At 45.2% G+C, this 13,060-nt stretch overlaps 1 protein-coding gene across 5 annotated transcripts in view; it reads right to left on the reverse strand.

Moving 5' to 3' along the window:
• LOC123766935 (rootletin) overlaps positions 1-4,459 on the reverse strand; it is a 217,353-nt gene extending 212,894 nt beyond the window's left edge. For 3 of the 5 annotated variants that reach the window (XM_069307477.1, XM_069307478.1, XM_069307475.1), the window contains exon 1: positions 4,322-4,459. In XM_069307477.1, the coding sequence (XP_069163578.1) occupies positions 4,322-4,354 (33 nt within the window). In that variant the 5' untranslated portion in view covers positions 4,355-4,459. The remainder of the gene's footprint in view (positions 1-4,321) is intronic. The other 2 variants (XM_069307479.1, XM_069307476.1) reach the window with 1 other exon arrangement.
• Between the last annotated feature and the right edge of the window lie 8,601 nt (positions 4,460-13,060).

A 13,060-nucleotide genomic window follows, 5' to 3' on the forward strand; every position in this document is an offset into this window, starting at 1 on the left:
CAGGACGCCTCCACGCCGCCTGCAGGAGCCCCACACACTCAGGACACCTCCACGCTGCCTGCAGGAGCCACACACACTCAGGGACACCTCCACGTCGCCTGCAGTAGCCACACACTCAGGACACCTCCACGCCGCCTGCAGGAGCCCCACACACTCAGGACACCTCCACGCTGCCTGCAGGAGCCACACACACTCAGGACACCTCCACGCCGCCTGCAGGAGCCACACACTCAGGACGCCTCCACGCCGCCTGCAGGAGCCACACACTCAGGACGCCTCCACGCCGCCTGCAGGAGTCATACACACTCAGGACGCCATTCCAGACAAAGTGACACCTTAACAGTAACCTTCCAGACAAAGTGACACCTTAACACTTACCTTCCAGACAAAGTGGCACCTTAACACTTACCTTCCAGACAAAATGGCACCTTAACACTTACCTTCCAGACAAAGTGACACCTTAACAGTAACCTTCCAGACAAAGTGACACCTTAACACTTCCAGACAAAGTGGCACCTTAACACTTACCTTCCAGACAAAATGGCACCTTAACACTTACCTTCCAGACAAAGTGACACCTTAACAGTAACCTTCCAGACAAAGTGACACCTTAACAGTGACCTTCCAGACAAAGTGACACCTTAACAGTTACCTTCCAGACAAAGTGACACCTTAACACTTACCTTCCAGACAAAGTGACACCTTAACAGTGACCTTCCAGACAAAGTGACACCTTAACAGTGACCTTCCAGACAAAGTGACACCTTAACACTTACCTTCCAGACAAAGTGACACCTTAACAGTAACCTTCCAGACAAAGTGACACCTTAACAGTGACCTTCCAGACAAAGTGACACTTTAACAGTGACCTTCCAGACAAAGTGACACCTTAACGGTGACCTTACAAAGTGACACCTTAATAGTTACCTTACAAAGTGACACCTTAACAAAACACTTGTAACTTTTATATATAAAATAGAACACAATAATACAAGCACCTTCGATAAAGTCCATTAAAATAAATGTTAAGGTGATTGTACATTACAACCCAACACCCTCCTGCCTTATGCCTACTCACCTGGCTCCCCCACCTGCTGGCCTGCCTTAGGCCTACTCACCTGGCTCCCCCACCTGCTGGCCTGTCATAGGCCTACTCACCTGGCTCCCCCACCTGCTGGCCTGCCATAGGCCTACTCACCTGGCTCCCCCACCTGCTGGCCTACCATAGGCCTACTCACCTGGCTCCCCCACCTGCTGGCCTGCCATAGGCCTACTCACCTGGCTCCCCCACCTGCTGGCCTGCCATAGGCTTACTCACCTGGCTCCCCCACCTGCTGGCCTGCCATAGGCCTGCACACCTGGCTCCCCCACCTGCTGGCCTGCCATAGGCCTACTCACCTGGCTCCCCCACCTGCTGGCCTGCCATAGGCCTACTCACCTGACACTTCCCTTGGAGGACAGTGGACAATGTATATATGCTGGTTAGCACTGTAAATGTGTGGCCACGTCTGTGGTAGAAAATAATAAATCCTACGAAGGTGTAGGAAGTGACCCAGAAGACGCCCCGCGTGCAGCAAGAGGCAGCCTAGCAGACGGCCCATCCTCTCTCAGGCGGCCCAAGATGAAGGAGGCCGGGGTAGAGATGATGAGAGGCGAGGAAGGTGACTATCAATCAATATGAAGCGTGAGTCTCCCGGGCCATCCAGCGGGTATCGATCACGCTACAATATACGAGGAAGCTCACTCCGGCACTCAGTCACGCTAATGAAGGCGACGACTAACGTCAAGCAGGACCAGGGAGCCCCTCCTCCCGACCCACCATTACTGTTACTGCAAGCCATCAGCGCCGCGATCAGCACGCACAACACCCTCATCCACGGCCAACACAAACGGCTTACAAATTACACTAAATACAACGCTGTAATTCTTCAAATACCATTACAAAAAGGTTACAGTCCTCGTTCATGCCAGTAATCAAAATACAGGAGGAGCCAAATATTACAGCGACGACCTCACACCACCGAACACCCCCCCCCCCCCCCAACCCCGCCTCGGGATTACACTAATGACTTGACGACTGAGCTAAACAGCCCCAAAGTAAATATAATTATCCTGAACCAACGACAGATGAAAAATAAATTGTTGAGGCGAGATGAGTTTGATGTGTCGGGAGGGAGGGAGAGAGGGGGAAGGGACGGGAGGGAGCAGAGGGAGAGGGAAGGATGGATGACGGGAGTGATGAGGGAGGGGTGGGAGGGGAGGGAGGGATGAGGGAGGGGTGGGAGGGAAACTAATAATGTTTACAAGGCGTCACCATGACCACCGTTGCCAGGGGTCACCAGCCACCTCCACGTCACTCACTCCATCCCACAACCACGCCCCCCCCCCTCCGTTACTTCCCCCACACCCCACAACCACGGCCCCCGTTACTTCCCCCACACCCCACAGCCACGGCCCCCGTTACTTCCCCCACACCCCACAACCACGGCCCCCGTTACTTCCCCCACACCCCACAGCCACGGCCCCCGTTACTTCCCCCACACCCCACAACCACGCCCCCCCCCCGTTACTTCCCCCACACCCCACAACCACGCCCCCCCGTTACTTCCCCCACACCCCACAACCACGCCCCCCGTTACTTCCCCCACACCCCACAACCATGCCCCCCCCGTTACTTCCCCCACACCCCACAACCATGCCCCCCCCCCGTTACTTCCCCCACACCCCACATCCACGCCCCCCCCCGTTAATTCCCCCACACCCCACAACCATGCCCCCCCCCCCCCGTTACTTCCCCCACACCCCACAACCATGCACCACCCGTTACTTCCCCCACACCCCACAACCATGCACCCCCCGTTACTTCCCCCACACCCCACAACCACGTTCCCCCCCCCCCGTTACTCCCTAAACAACCACGCCCCCCGTTTTTACCCCGCCTCCCAAAATTGTATTATATAAATATATATATATATATATATATATATATATATATATATATATATATATATATATATATATCAGAGAGGAGGGGAAGATTAGGAAGAGCGGGGGGGTGTGAGGAGAGGATGAATGAAGGGGGTTGAATGGGGGGGGGGGGGAGTTAAGCTATCCCAAGCACCGCTTCAAGTACAATACAAATCTTAACTTTAAACTTTGCCCAAAACTCTCTGACCAGTATTTTCTCATTACTTTCCGAATCTTGAAGTATGACAAATATGACATATATGATGAAATACAGCTTTCCTCCCGCCCGTGAGTCTGGTGTCTACTATATATCATATCTGCTTCAAGGCGGTCAGTAACCTAAATAGTATTTGCTTGATCCTAAAATCTTAATTAACTTATCTGTTGACATGTATATATTTAATACTCCACTTGTAGTAAATTGTCCCACAATATGGTTTTCAATTCGTAAAACTATTCCCATGAAGATTAAATAATAATTTCAAAGTAAAATAAGAAAGGGAATAATAATGTAGTGTGAAGGAGGCAGAAGCGCCTCGCCCTGGTAACCTGGCCAGGCTGCGCGCGCATCACACAACACTACAATGTAAACAAACACTTGAATCATAAGATTGTAACTTGCTTAGCTAAATGAATTGTGGGGTTCAGTCCCTGAGCCCATTATGTGCCTCTGTAACCCTTTCCACTACCGCCCACAAGATGGGTATGGGGTGCATAATAAATGAACTAAACTAAAAAAAACTCTCCACACCTGACACGGTCACGACGCAGCACCACAGTAATCGGTCTCAATAAGACGTGATCATTACGTGTTCAACTATAATCATCAAGAATTATATCACCCCTAGTTTTTCAAAAGTTGCTGACCCCCCAAGATTACTATATGCCAAGTTATTATATTATCTCAAGATATGGTGTATTTTGATAAAACAATGTCGGTAGTGTACGAGCAATAACAGTAGCATGCAAGGAAAACATTTCAAACTTTCACCTGGACCACATCTCATGACGGCAAAATTCTAGGACGGCCAGGATCTCCCAGCCATGAGCCTGACCCTAGGATGATGTCCTGACCTCCTCCTCACAGCCTACGAGCCGGTGCTGCCCCGCTGCCCACCAGGCCCATAATCCCAGCCTAATATTTTGAACGTGGCGGCGGCTACGAGGCCATGAGGGCGGGCCTGGGATCAGCTGACAGCTGTAAACAAACCCCCTTAACACACAATCTCTTGAACAGGCGTGACGTTTCCGGCGAGTACTCCACGCTCGGTCATGGTATGACTTCCTTTTGAGTATGTGTAAATTCCGCGCATAATCAAGGGAAGAGTACGGTAATATGGAGCGGTGTACTCACCCTAGACACGGTGTTTAATTCTTCAAGAGGCATCACGGCCAGCACACATCTTCGTATATTCGCCGCCACTACGAAGTCCCGTTTTCTATGGGGGAATGCCAGGCTGCCTGACCTTGCTCTGTAAAGTATTTCCGTCAACACAAGCTGTTTAGTAGTAAATTATAATATATCATGAATTTTATATGGCTGCTGAGACTCTACAAAAGACAGAGCACTGTAATGATTGTTAGCGCCTTTGCGAAGATGTATATAAAAATATTTGTTTTTAAATCCAGTTTGACTAACCGTTATGCTAATATGTTGTATTGTATGTATGCATTAATATTTTTTACACAATAGTCTATATACATTCCTTGTAAATAAATCTGACTAAAGCAGTTTTATAACCTTATACACATCTCAATATATCTTAATAATATCAATAACTAGATGGACACTAAAGAAAATGAAAATACCTATATAGAGCGTACACAAAAGTAAAAATAATTGCAATACATAGGTCCCATTATCGGAGACATGAAGCTTATTGAGGTCCTTCTAGGCTAATTACTAAATAACTAATTATTACTTACTAATATACTAATTACTGACTAGAAATAATTATCATATGCTACAATGTACCTGTTGATAACCCTCAAATTTTACTATAATATACCTACTAATCTTCTTCAAATTTTCTTATAATGTACCTGTTAACATTTTTCAATTTTTCTAGAAATTATCTACTTAAAATAATCTGTAAGATTAAGGACCTGCCCGAAACACTATGCGTGTTAGTGGAGTTACAAGAATTCAAATTCAAATGTTTATTCAGGTAAAGTACATACATACAAGGTGTGATACAAATATTGATGAGTTCATAGATAGAGCTAGTACATACAATGCCTAAAGCCACTATTACGTAAAGCGTTTCGGGCAGGAAATTTTCCAGAATGTAAAAACACCAATGCTATGTACTCTCCTTAACCCAATGTACATTTTTGTATATAAATAAATAAATAAATACCCAAAAGTTTTACCTTAACTACGTAAATAGGTGGTTTTGCATTTTGGTATCCAAATGCTTAGGCTAGGTCTTCCTAACTCATGTACAACAGCCCTCCAGACCTTCTTTATTGTAGGTCAACATTGTTCAAAATGGATCACTAAACAACCCGTCTTCACACTAGGCTGACCAAATGTAAACTGTGTCAACAAAATTATTCGCACACCCTCCGTCACTATGTAATGGAGTGCGAAAAGATACGTGAATTTAGAGACAATTCTATAACCAATGTTCCAGCGATGTGTCAATATTTCATTCAAAATGATCTGCTACCAGAAATTTTAGCCAAATATCCCCAGTTTGCTAACTGTAGGTAGTAACTAAGTGATTGTAACCTATCCACAGCTGCCCACTGGATGGGGGGCGGTGTGCAGGACAAACATATAAATTTTGACACTAGCTCTCCACATATGTCAGTTGCTTAATTTAGAACCTGTACTTGAGGTCGATCTCGAACCCATTGTTGATGTGATGACTTATATTGAATTTTGTAACTAGCTCATCAAGACTGTAACTTGCTTAGCTAAATGAATTGTGGGGTTCAGTCCCTGAGCCCATTATGTGCCTCTGTAACCCTTTCCACTACCGCCCACAAGATGGGTATGGGGTGCATAATAAATGAACTAAACTAAAAAAAAAAAACACTAGGCTCGTTAAAGCAGCGGCCGTCCTCCCTAGACGAATTCATGAATGTTTATGAATGAAAAATTGTTTACACACGACTCACAACTGATTTTGTTCGAACACTTCCGGAACAAGTGCTTCACTGACGAATTTTGTTCGAACCACAACGCTGTAAATGCTTCACCCACGTACTACAAATACAATTAATCGCCAACAGAACCTACACACCTAATCTATGCCTATATATGCACAATATGCTAATATATTATAATATTAACTTATATTTGAGAAAATTCCTGTTATGAATGAACAGCATGTAAAAATTTATGAATGCGTCTGTAGGGTCGACTGCTGGATGTAATGGACTTGAGTCGAGGACGGGTTGCGTGTGTAAACCATTTTTCATTCATAAACAGGGGTTTTGGCGGGTGCATGGAATGGACTTTGGCCTGTGCTTATAAGGATGGGCTAACATGGTAAGACACGAACCCAGGGCAAATCGCTTTCTTCGCAAGCGATTTGCCCTGGGTTCGTATCCTGGCCGGGGAGGAATGACTAGGTGCCAGTCCTTAGCTGTACGCCTTTGTTCACCCAGTAGTGAATGGGTACCTGGTTGTTGAACGATTTGATGGGTCGTATTCCAGGTAATATTAAGATTAAGGATCTGCCCGAAACGCTATGCGTGCTAGTGGCATTACAAGAATGTAAGAACTCTTATATTTATTGGATAAATAAAATATAATATCTATATATAATATAGATTCTTGGATAAATAAAATATAACATATAGTTTGTACCAAGAGAGAGACAACAGCAGAACTTGCCTGCACTGTGGGAGATTACTCCCTTTCTCACCCAAAGCTTAACGCCATAAGCCATATTGATTGTCCAAAGTGCATTCTCTCTCTTAAACCATGAACACGATGGTTCCCTACACCGCCCCACGGGTGCAGCTGGAAGTACAATTGTCCTGACTGAGGGTGATGGCATATATTTTATATTGTGAGCCTTGTATACGGGGAGTCCGTATACCGGCCCTCTACCCTTCAGACCAAATCTAATTCCTCATACTTCTTGCACTCAAATGTGTAAAAGTTTCCAAACTTGACACATTAGTTTTAAGTGATTATTATCCTTAATAGTGCTCAACTCTAAGACTTGTTGAACTTGAATCTGTTGGCCCTTGCGTGCGCTGCACTGGACCTTTTGTAGAAGTGGACTGCATTAATATCTTCCAAATTGTTTAGTATTTTAAAAGTCTGGTTAGATCAGCCTCGTCGTGTCTGGTTTGTAGTGACAGTGATATAGCGATCTCTTAGGTCTTGTACTTTCCACACTCGGTTACATAGTAACGTGAGGTATATGAACTTATTAAATTTGAAACAGGGAACGTAAGTTGTAATACTGGTACATGGCAGAGCGAACAATTAATTACACGGGAGACTTACTAGCAGTCAACACAGAACATCACCGTCACCTTGGAGGTGCAGGCAACATTACCCGCGCTCACACACAGGTGCAATTACGAGGTATTAATAACACGCCATCACCCACGGGTGACCGTGTCGACATCCGCCGCCCACACTGTAAACAAAGACAGGAAGCCTCACCCACCACAACATTATCCACAATAAATAAATAAATAAATAAGAACCACAACACTCTGATAATAATGTAACTAAATCGAACATCAAATATCCTGCAGTTTCAAGCACTATACTTTTCAAGTTCGAACTGTTTCTTTATCCAGGTACAGTTTGTATGTCATGATAATATGATTCTTGGATATGATTTTATACGTGGTCCGGAACACGGGTTGGAAGGTGACCTTGATATCCCCGTCTCACACTACAAGCGTCAAAAGAAGTACCACAAGCGTATGAACAAGCACCATAATCACCTAAAATACCAACAATCATAATAACCATTATGCGTCAGTGATAACAATGTGATGAGACACAACTACAATCAAAGGGGAAATATGTATATATCAGGCTTAACTGCAGCCGTAAGTCTCCTTCAGTACTGTTGATATTAGTTATCACCATACCAACAACCACAGCCTCCTCCAACAATCACTGTGTGTGAGAGAGAGAGAGAGAGAGAGAGAGAGAGAGAGAGAGAGAGAGAGAGAGAGAGAGAGAGAGAGAGAGAGAGAGAGAGAGAGAGAGACATAGAACAGAAAACAGAAGAGACAAAGATCGACAGACAGGTGTGAGTGTGAGCACTGAAGGTCACGGGCTGAGTGAGGGTGTTCCCCACCAGAACTTCTCCTACTTCAGAATATACTGACAGTTCTTCACGCCATCTTAACCCCTAACCAGGAGTTTGCGTCCTCTGAAAATATCAACAACCTTGTCGTCCTGCTTCCTGGGCACTGATCTTGCAGCTTTTGTTTCCTATAGTCGTGGGGGACAAAAAGTCAACTAGACTTATCCAGGTCCAGATGCTAATGTTCTCCAGGATGCAACCCACAACAGTTTCCTATCTCCCAAGTACCTATTTGCTTGTGAGTGGACAGAGGCATCGGGTGACAGGAAATGTTAACCGAATCGGGTGGAAGGAAATGTCTTACCGCGGGAATGGGACTCCGGACCATTTGGCTTTGACCCCGATTTTCATGACCTAAATGTAATACGATTTAGAAGAAATTTACACAACATTTACATAGCGTCTGAGTTACACAAAACAGCATGGCGTCCACATAAAAAGATACTTGCAAGACGACAATGAAAATTAAACTTTGGCATAATAAGGTTCCAAGGTTAGCCTGGTGCATATTCACTTGGAACACATAGCCTGATGCGTCTTCACTTGGAACACATAGCCTGGTGCATCTCCACTTGGAACACATAGCCTGATGCGTCTTCACTTGGAACACATAGCCTGATGCGTCTTCACTTGGAACACATAGCCTGATGCGTCTTCACTTGGAACACATAGCCTGATGCGTCTTCACTTGGAACACATAGCCTGATGCGTCTTCACTTGGAACACATAGCCTGGTGCGTCTTCACTTGGAACACATAGCCTGATGCGTCTCCACTTGGAACACATAGCCTGGTGCGTCTCCACTTGGAACACATAGCCTGATGCGTCTCCACTTGGAACACATAGCCTGGTGCGTCTTCACTTGGAACACATAGCCTGATGCGTCTCCACTTGGAACACATAGCCTGGTGCGTCTCCACTTGGAACACATAGCCTGGTGCGTCTTCACTTGGAACACATAGCCTGATGCGTCTTTACTTCGAACACATAGCCTGATGCGTCTTTACTTCGAACACACCGCGTGACTGGGAGGCGACTAACTAGATTTATTTTGCTTGTCAACAAGCCATTTCTTTGGGACAATGATTCCCTAATAATATCAAGGTAAGGTAATTATCAGGAGAAAGCACTAAACAATTACCACTATATAGGATTTGAACGGGATACAATCTCCATCAATCACTAGGATTTCGAAGGGAAGGCAGGAATAGTGTCCAGCCACTTGGACGGTCGGGGATTGAACGCCGACCTGCAACAAGGGAGTACATCGCTCTATCGTCCAGCCCAAGCGCTGGGCTAATAATGCTATCTAGCTGAGGTTAGATACCCAGCTGCCTAGTTCTTTTATTCTGTCCTGTAGGCCTGCTACACCACTATCCTGTAGGCTTGCAAAACCATTCTATATATGACACATTCTTAAGCTATATCGTCTTACAAACCAGTTCATATATCAGGTACATCGTACAGTGAATGTGTTCGTTAATCACGAAGGATGGAGCGAATTATCAGAAAGCGCCAAGTCATCACGACTATATAGCACTGGGAAGGGGTCAGGATAAGGATTTGGGATCGGACAGGGGGATAGGAATGGTCCCCAACCACTTGGACGGTCGGGGATTGAACGCCGACCTGCATGAAGCGAAACCGTCGCTCTACTGTCCAGCCCAAGTGAGTGGGTAGTCACAAACTGAAGGAACTTCTGTTGAAAGTACACTCCTCATTGTCAACTAAGAAACACATTCGGGTACGAGAAGTGATCTAGGATGTCGAGTGAGGGATTTCCACGAGTTTTTGTGGCTTGAACAGTGGGTACCGTCCCCGGAGACCTCCCCAACCCTCCCACCCAACTCCACAAACACCTTAATATCTCAAGGGAATTTCCCTTCCATCCTCCCCCTGATTCTCCTCCCTGACCCTCCATCTCCTCCCCCCAGACCGTCCCTCCCTCCCTCGACAACCTCCGACAACCCTCCCCTCCCCCACAACCCAGCTGGAATATAAGAGGCGCACCAGTTATACCGGTCTCATCATTCCCCCCTGAACGTCCGTCATGGTAAGACACTCTGGTTATCTACGCCGTGTTACTGGGATGGAGGCAGCCTACTCCAACAGTGATGTTACTAAAGTGTACTTAGTGATTGTTAAGAAAGTTCTAGTGTGGCCTTAATAACCCTCCGCAGGTTGATAGGCTTCAAGCCCAACACAGAACCAGGCCTATTCCTATAACTGAGTTAAAACCCCTTGGACTACCCTTCGAAGTCGTAAAAGACCAAAACACTGCTTCAATTCAAGATCCAGCTTTATAAAATCATCAAAACAAATTGGGGGACATTTGACAAGCCGACGACTTCCTGTCCTCGTCGAGACCACTGCAGAGATTAGTGGCCTACAGATAAATTCCGATAAAACTGTCAGTACGTATGATCAAATCGTACAAAAGACAGACGAAGCACATTTTCTGATTGGCAAAACCGAATATATCATTAGGCTAGGCTGTGTGAGGCACGGTTTCGTTGGGTCAGCATAGATTGGATAAGGTTAAGCCTTATCCAATCTATGCCTTAACCTTATCCATAGATTGGGTAAGGATAAATAAGTTTTAAAATCCGTTTGCGAACTGTCATGTGTTGGATGTGGCGAATCCCACAGCACTGGGAGCTCGTAGAGGAAGCACGAATCAATCTCCTCAGAACCTCTCTAATGAAAATCAAAGACAGAGTACAGAGAAGTGTAATGAGAGTAGAAATAGCCTAAGCTACTCTATCCTTCTGAGATGTATTTTATTATCTCGATAAACTTACTTTGACTTGAAGAGGCACAAATTGTTTCCTTATAATGTGTGAACAGCTTTTCCTCCGTCGTCGGGGAAACACGCCGACTACTGACTGGCTGGCTGCCAGCGTCCCCTGAACATGGAAAAATGTCATTATTGACCATATGACGTCAAATATTACTATTAAACCTTCGTAGAATAAACTTGGATATAGCTGTGTGTACATGAGAAACTTGGCTATAGCTGTCTATACCTGAGAAACTTGGCTATAGCTGTCTATACCTGAGAAACTTGGCTATAGCTGTCTATACCTGAGAAACTTGGCTATTGCTGTCTATACCTGAGAAACTTAGCTTTAGCTGTCTATACCTGAGAAACTTGGCTATAGCTGTCTATACCTGAGAAACTTGGCTATAGCTGTCTATACCTGAGAAACTTGGCTTAAGCTGTACCTGAGAAACTTGGCTTAAGCTGTACCTGAGAAACTTGGCTTAAGCTGTACCTGAGAAACTTTGCTTTAGCTGTACCTGAGAAACTTTATTGTGGCTCTTCACAAGTCCCCCCCCCCTCCCCCACTCACAAATACTTAGAGGTTGTTGCTTGAAAGGCGACGACGATCGAGGGATTGGATGCGCCCGGGATTGACAGGGTGGAAACAAGAAATGTTTACAATGAATAACAATAGAACAAGGGGGGGGGCACAGATAGAAGCTTGAGACTCACATGTGTCATAGAGATCTTAGAAAGTTTTCTTTTAGCGTAAGGGCAGTGAGTAAATGGAATGACCTAATGGAGCAGATTGTAGAGGCTAACGTCATTCATAACTTTAAAAGCATGTATGATAGGAAATAGATTAGGGATCATTGCATTAGACAACCAATGGCTAGAAAAGCAGGGTCCAAGAGCTAGAGCTCGATCCTGCAGGCATAAATAAGTGAGTATACATACACACACATTGACAGGGTAGCTAAACATAAACTCTTCAGCATGGGTGGAACACGCACAAGGGGACACAGGTGGAAACTGAGTACCCAAATTAGCCACAGAGACGTTAGAAAGAACTTTGACACTGTCAGAGTAAAAGCATGGAATGCATTAGGCAGTGATGTGGTGGAGGTAGACTCCATACACAGTCTCAAATGTAGATATGATAGAGCCCAGTAGGCTCAGGAACCTGTACACCAGTTGATTGACGGTTGAGAGGCGGGACCAAAGAGCCGAAGCTCAACCCACGCAAGCACAACTAGTTTAGTACACACACACCACGTAGTGCAGGGTGGGACTAGTACTGCTCTAAAACTTGTCCTCGATCCACACACTTGCCCCAACATTTTTTTTTTTATTTTTTTTAAGAGGGGTTAAAGAGGTGGACATTTGTAGGTGGTAACATTTCCTTGAAGGATTTTTAAGTATTGCCGCATGGCAATGTGTGTGTGCATGTTTATGTATATAATGTATACATGCATTCATACATATGCATACTGCCGGTTGTATTTTCATGCAAATTTGGATGAGGGTGGTTGTAACACTACTGTAGCCTCGCCTCACTATAGTTGCCAGCCGGGCTGCCCAATGCATGACGCCTTGCAAAGCGAAACAATTATGTTCACTTCAGATAAACTTCAGTCAAGAACGTATTGCACTTTTATCATGGTTACGAAAGTGACGAGTGGTGGTAACACTCCCGTGTTTGTGTCTGGCCATCCTGGCTTAGCAATTTCTCTTGATAATTACCTAACCGGAGAGATTAGGTATCAGGAAGGAGAGGGAAAATTGTCGTTGTATCAGTGAGGTAGAACACAGATGTGGTGAACTAGATTAAATCAGAGAACCAGTTGGAGGCTTGAGGAATTTTTGCCAGTGTAGGCTATTGAACATATGACCCTGTATGACTAACCATCCTGTGAGATGGGGACTTTTAGTATTACTGCTACATTATTCACTCTTGTGTTGATGATATCCTCATAATGCACCCTGAGTCTGTCAGTGCAGACTACTTATCACATGCCTCTGTATGACTAACCAT

The sequence above is a fragment of the Procambarus clarkii genome, chromosome 60 (assembly GCF_040958095.1).
Source record: "Procambarus clarkii isolate CNS0578487 chromosome 60, FALCON_Pclarkii_2.0, whole genome shotgun sequence".
Taxonomy (NCBI): domain Eukaryota; kingdom Metazoa; phylum Arthropoda; class Malacostraca; order Decapoda; family Cambaridae; genus Procambarus; species Procambarus clarkii.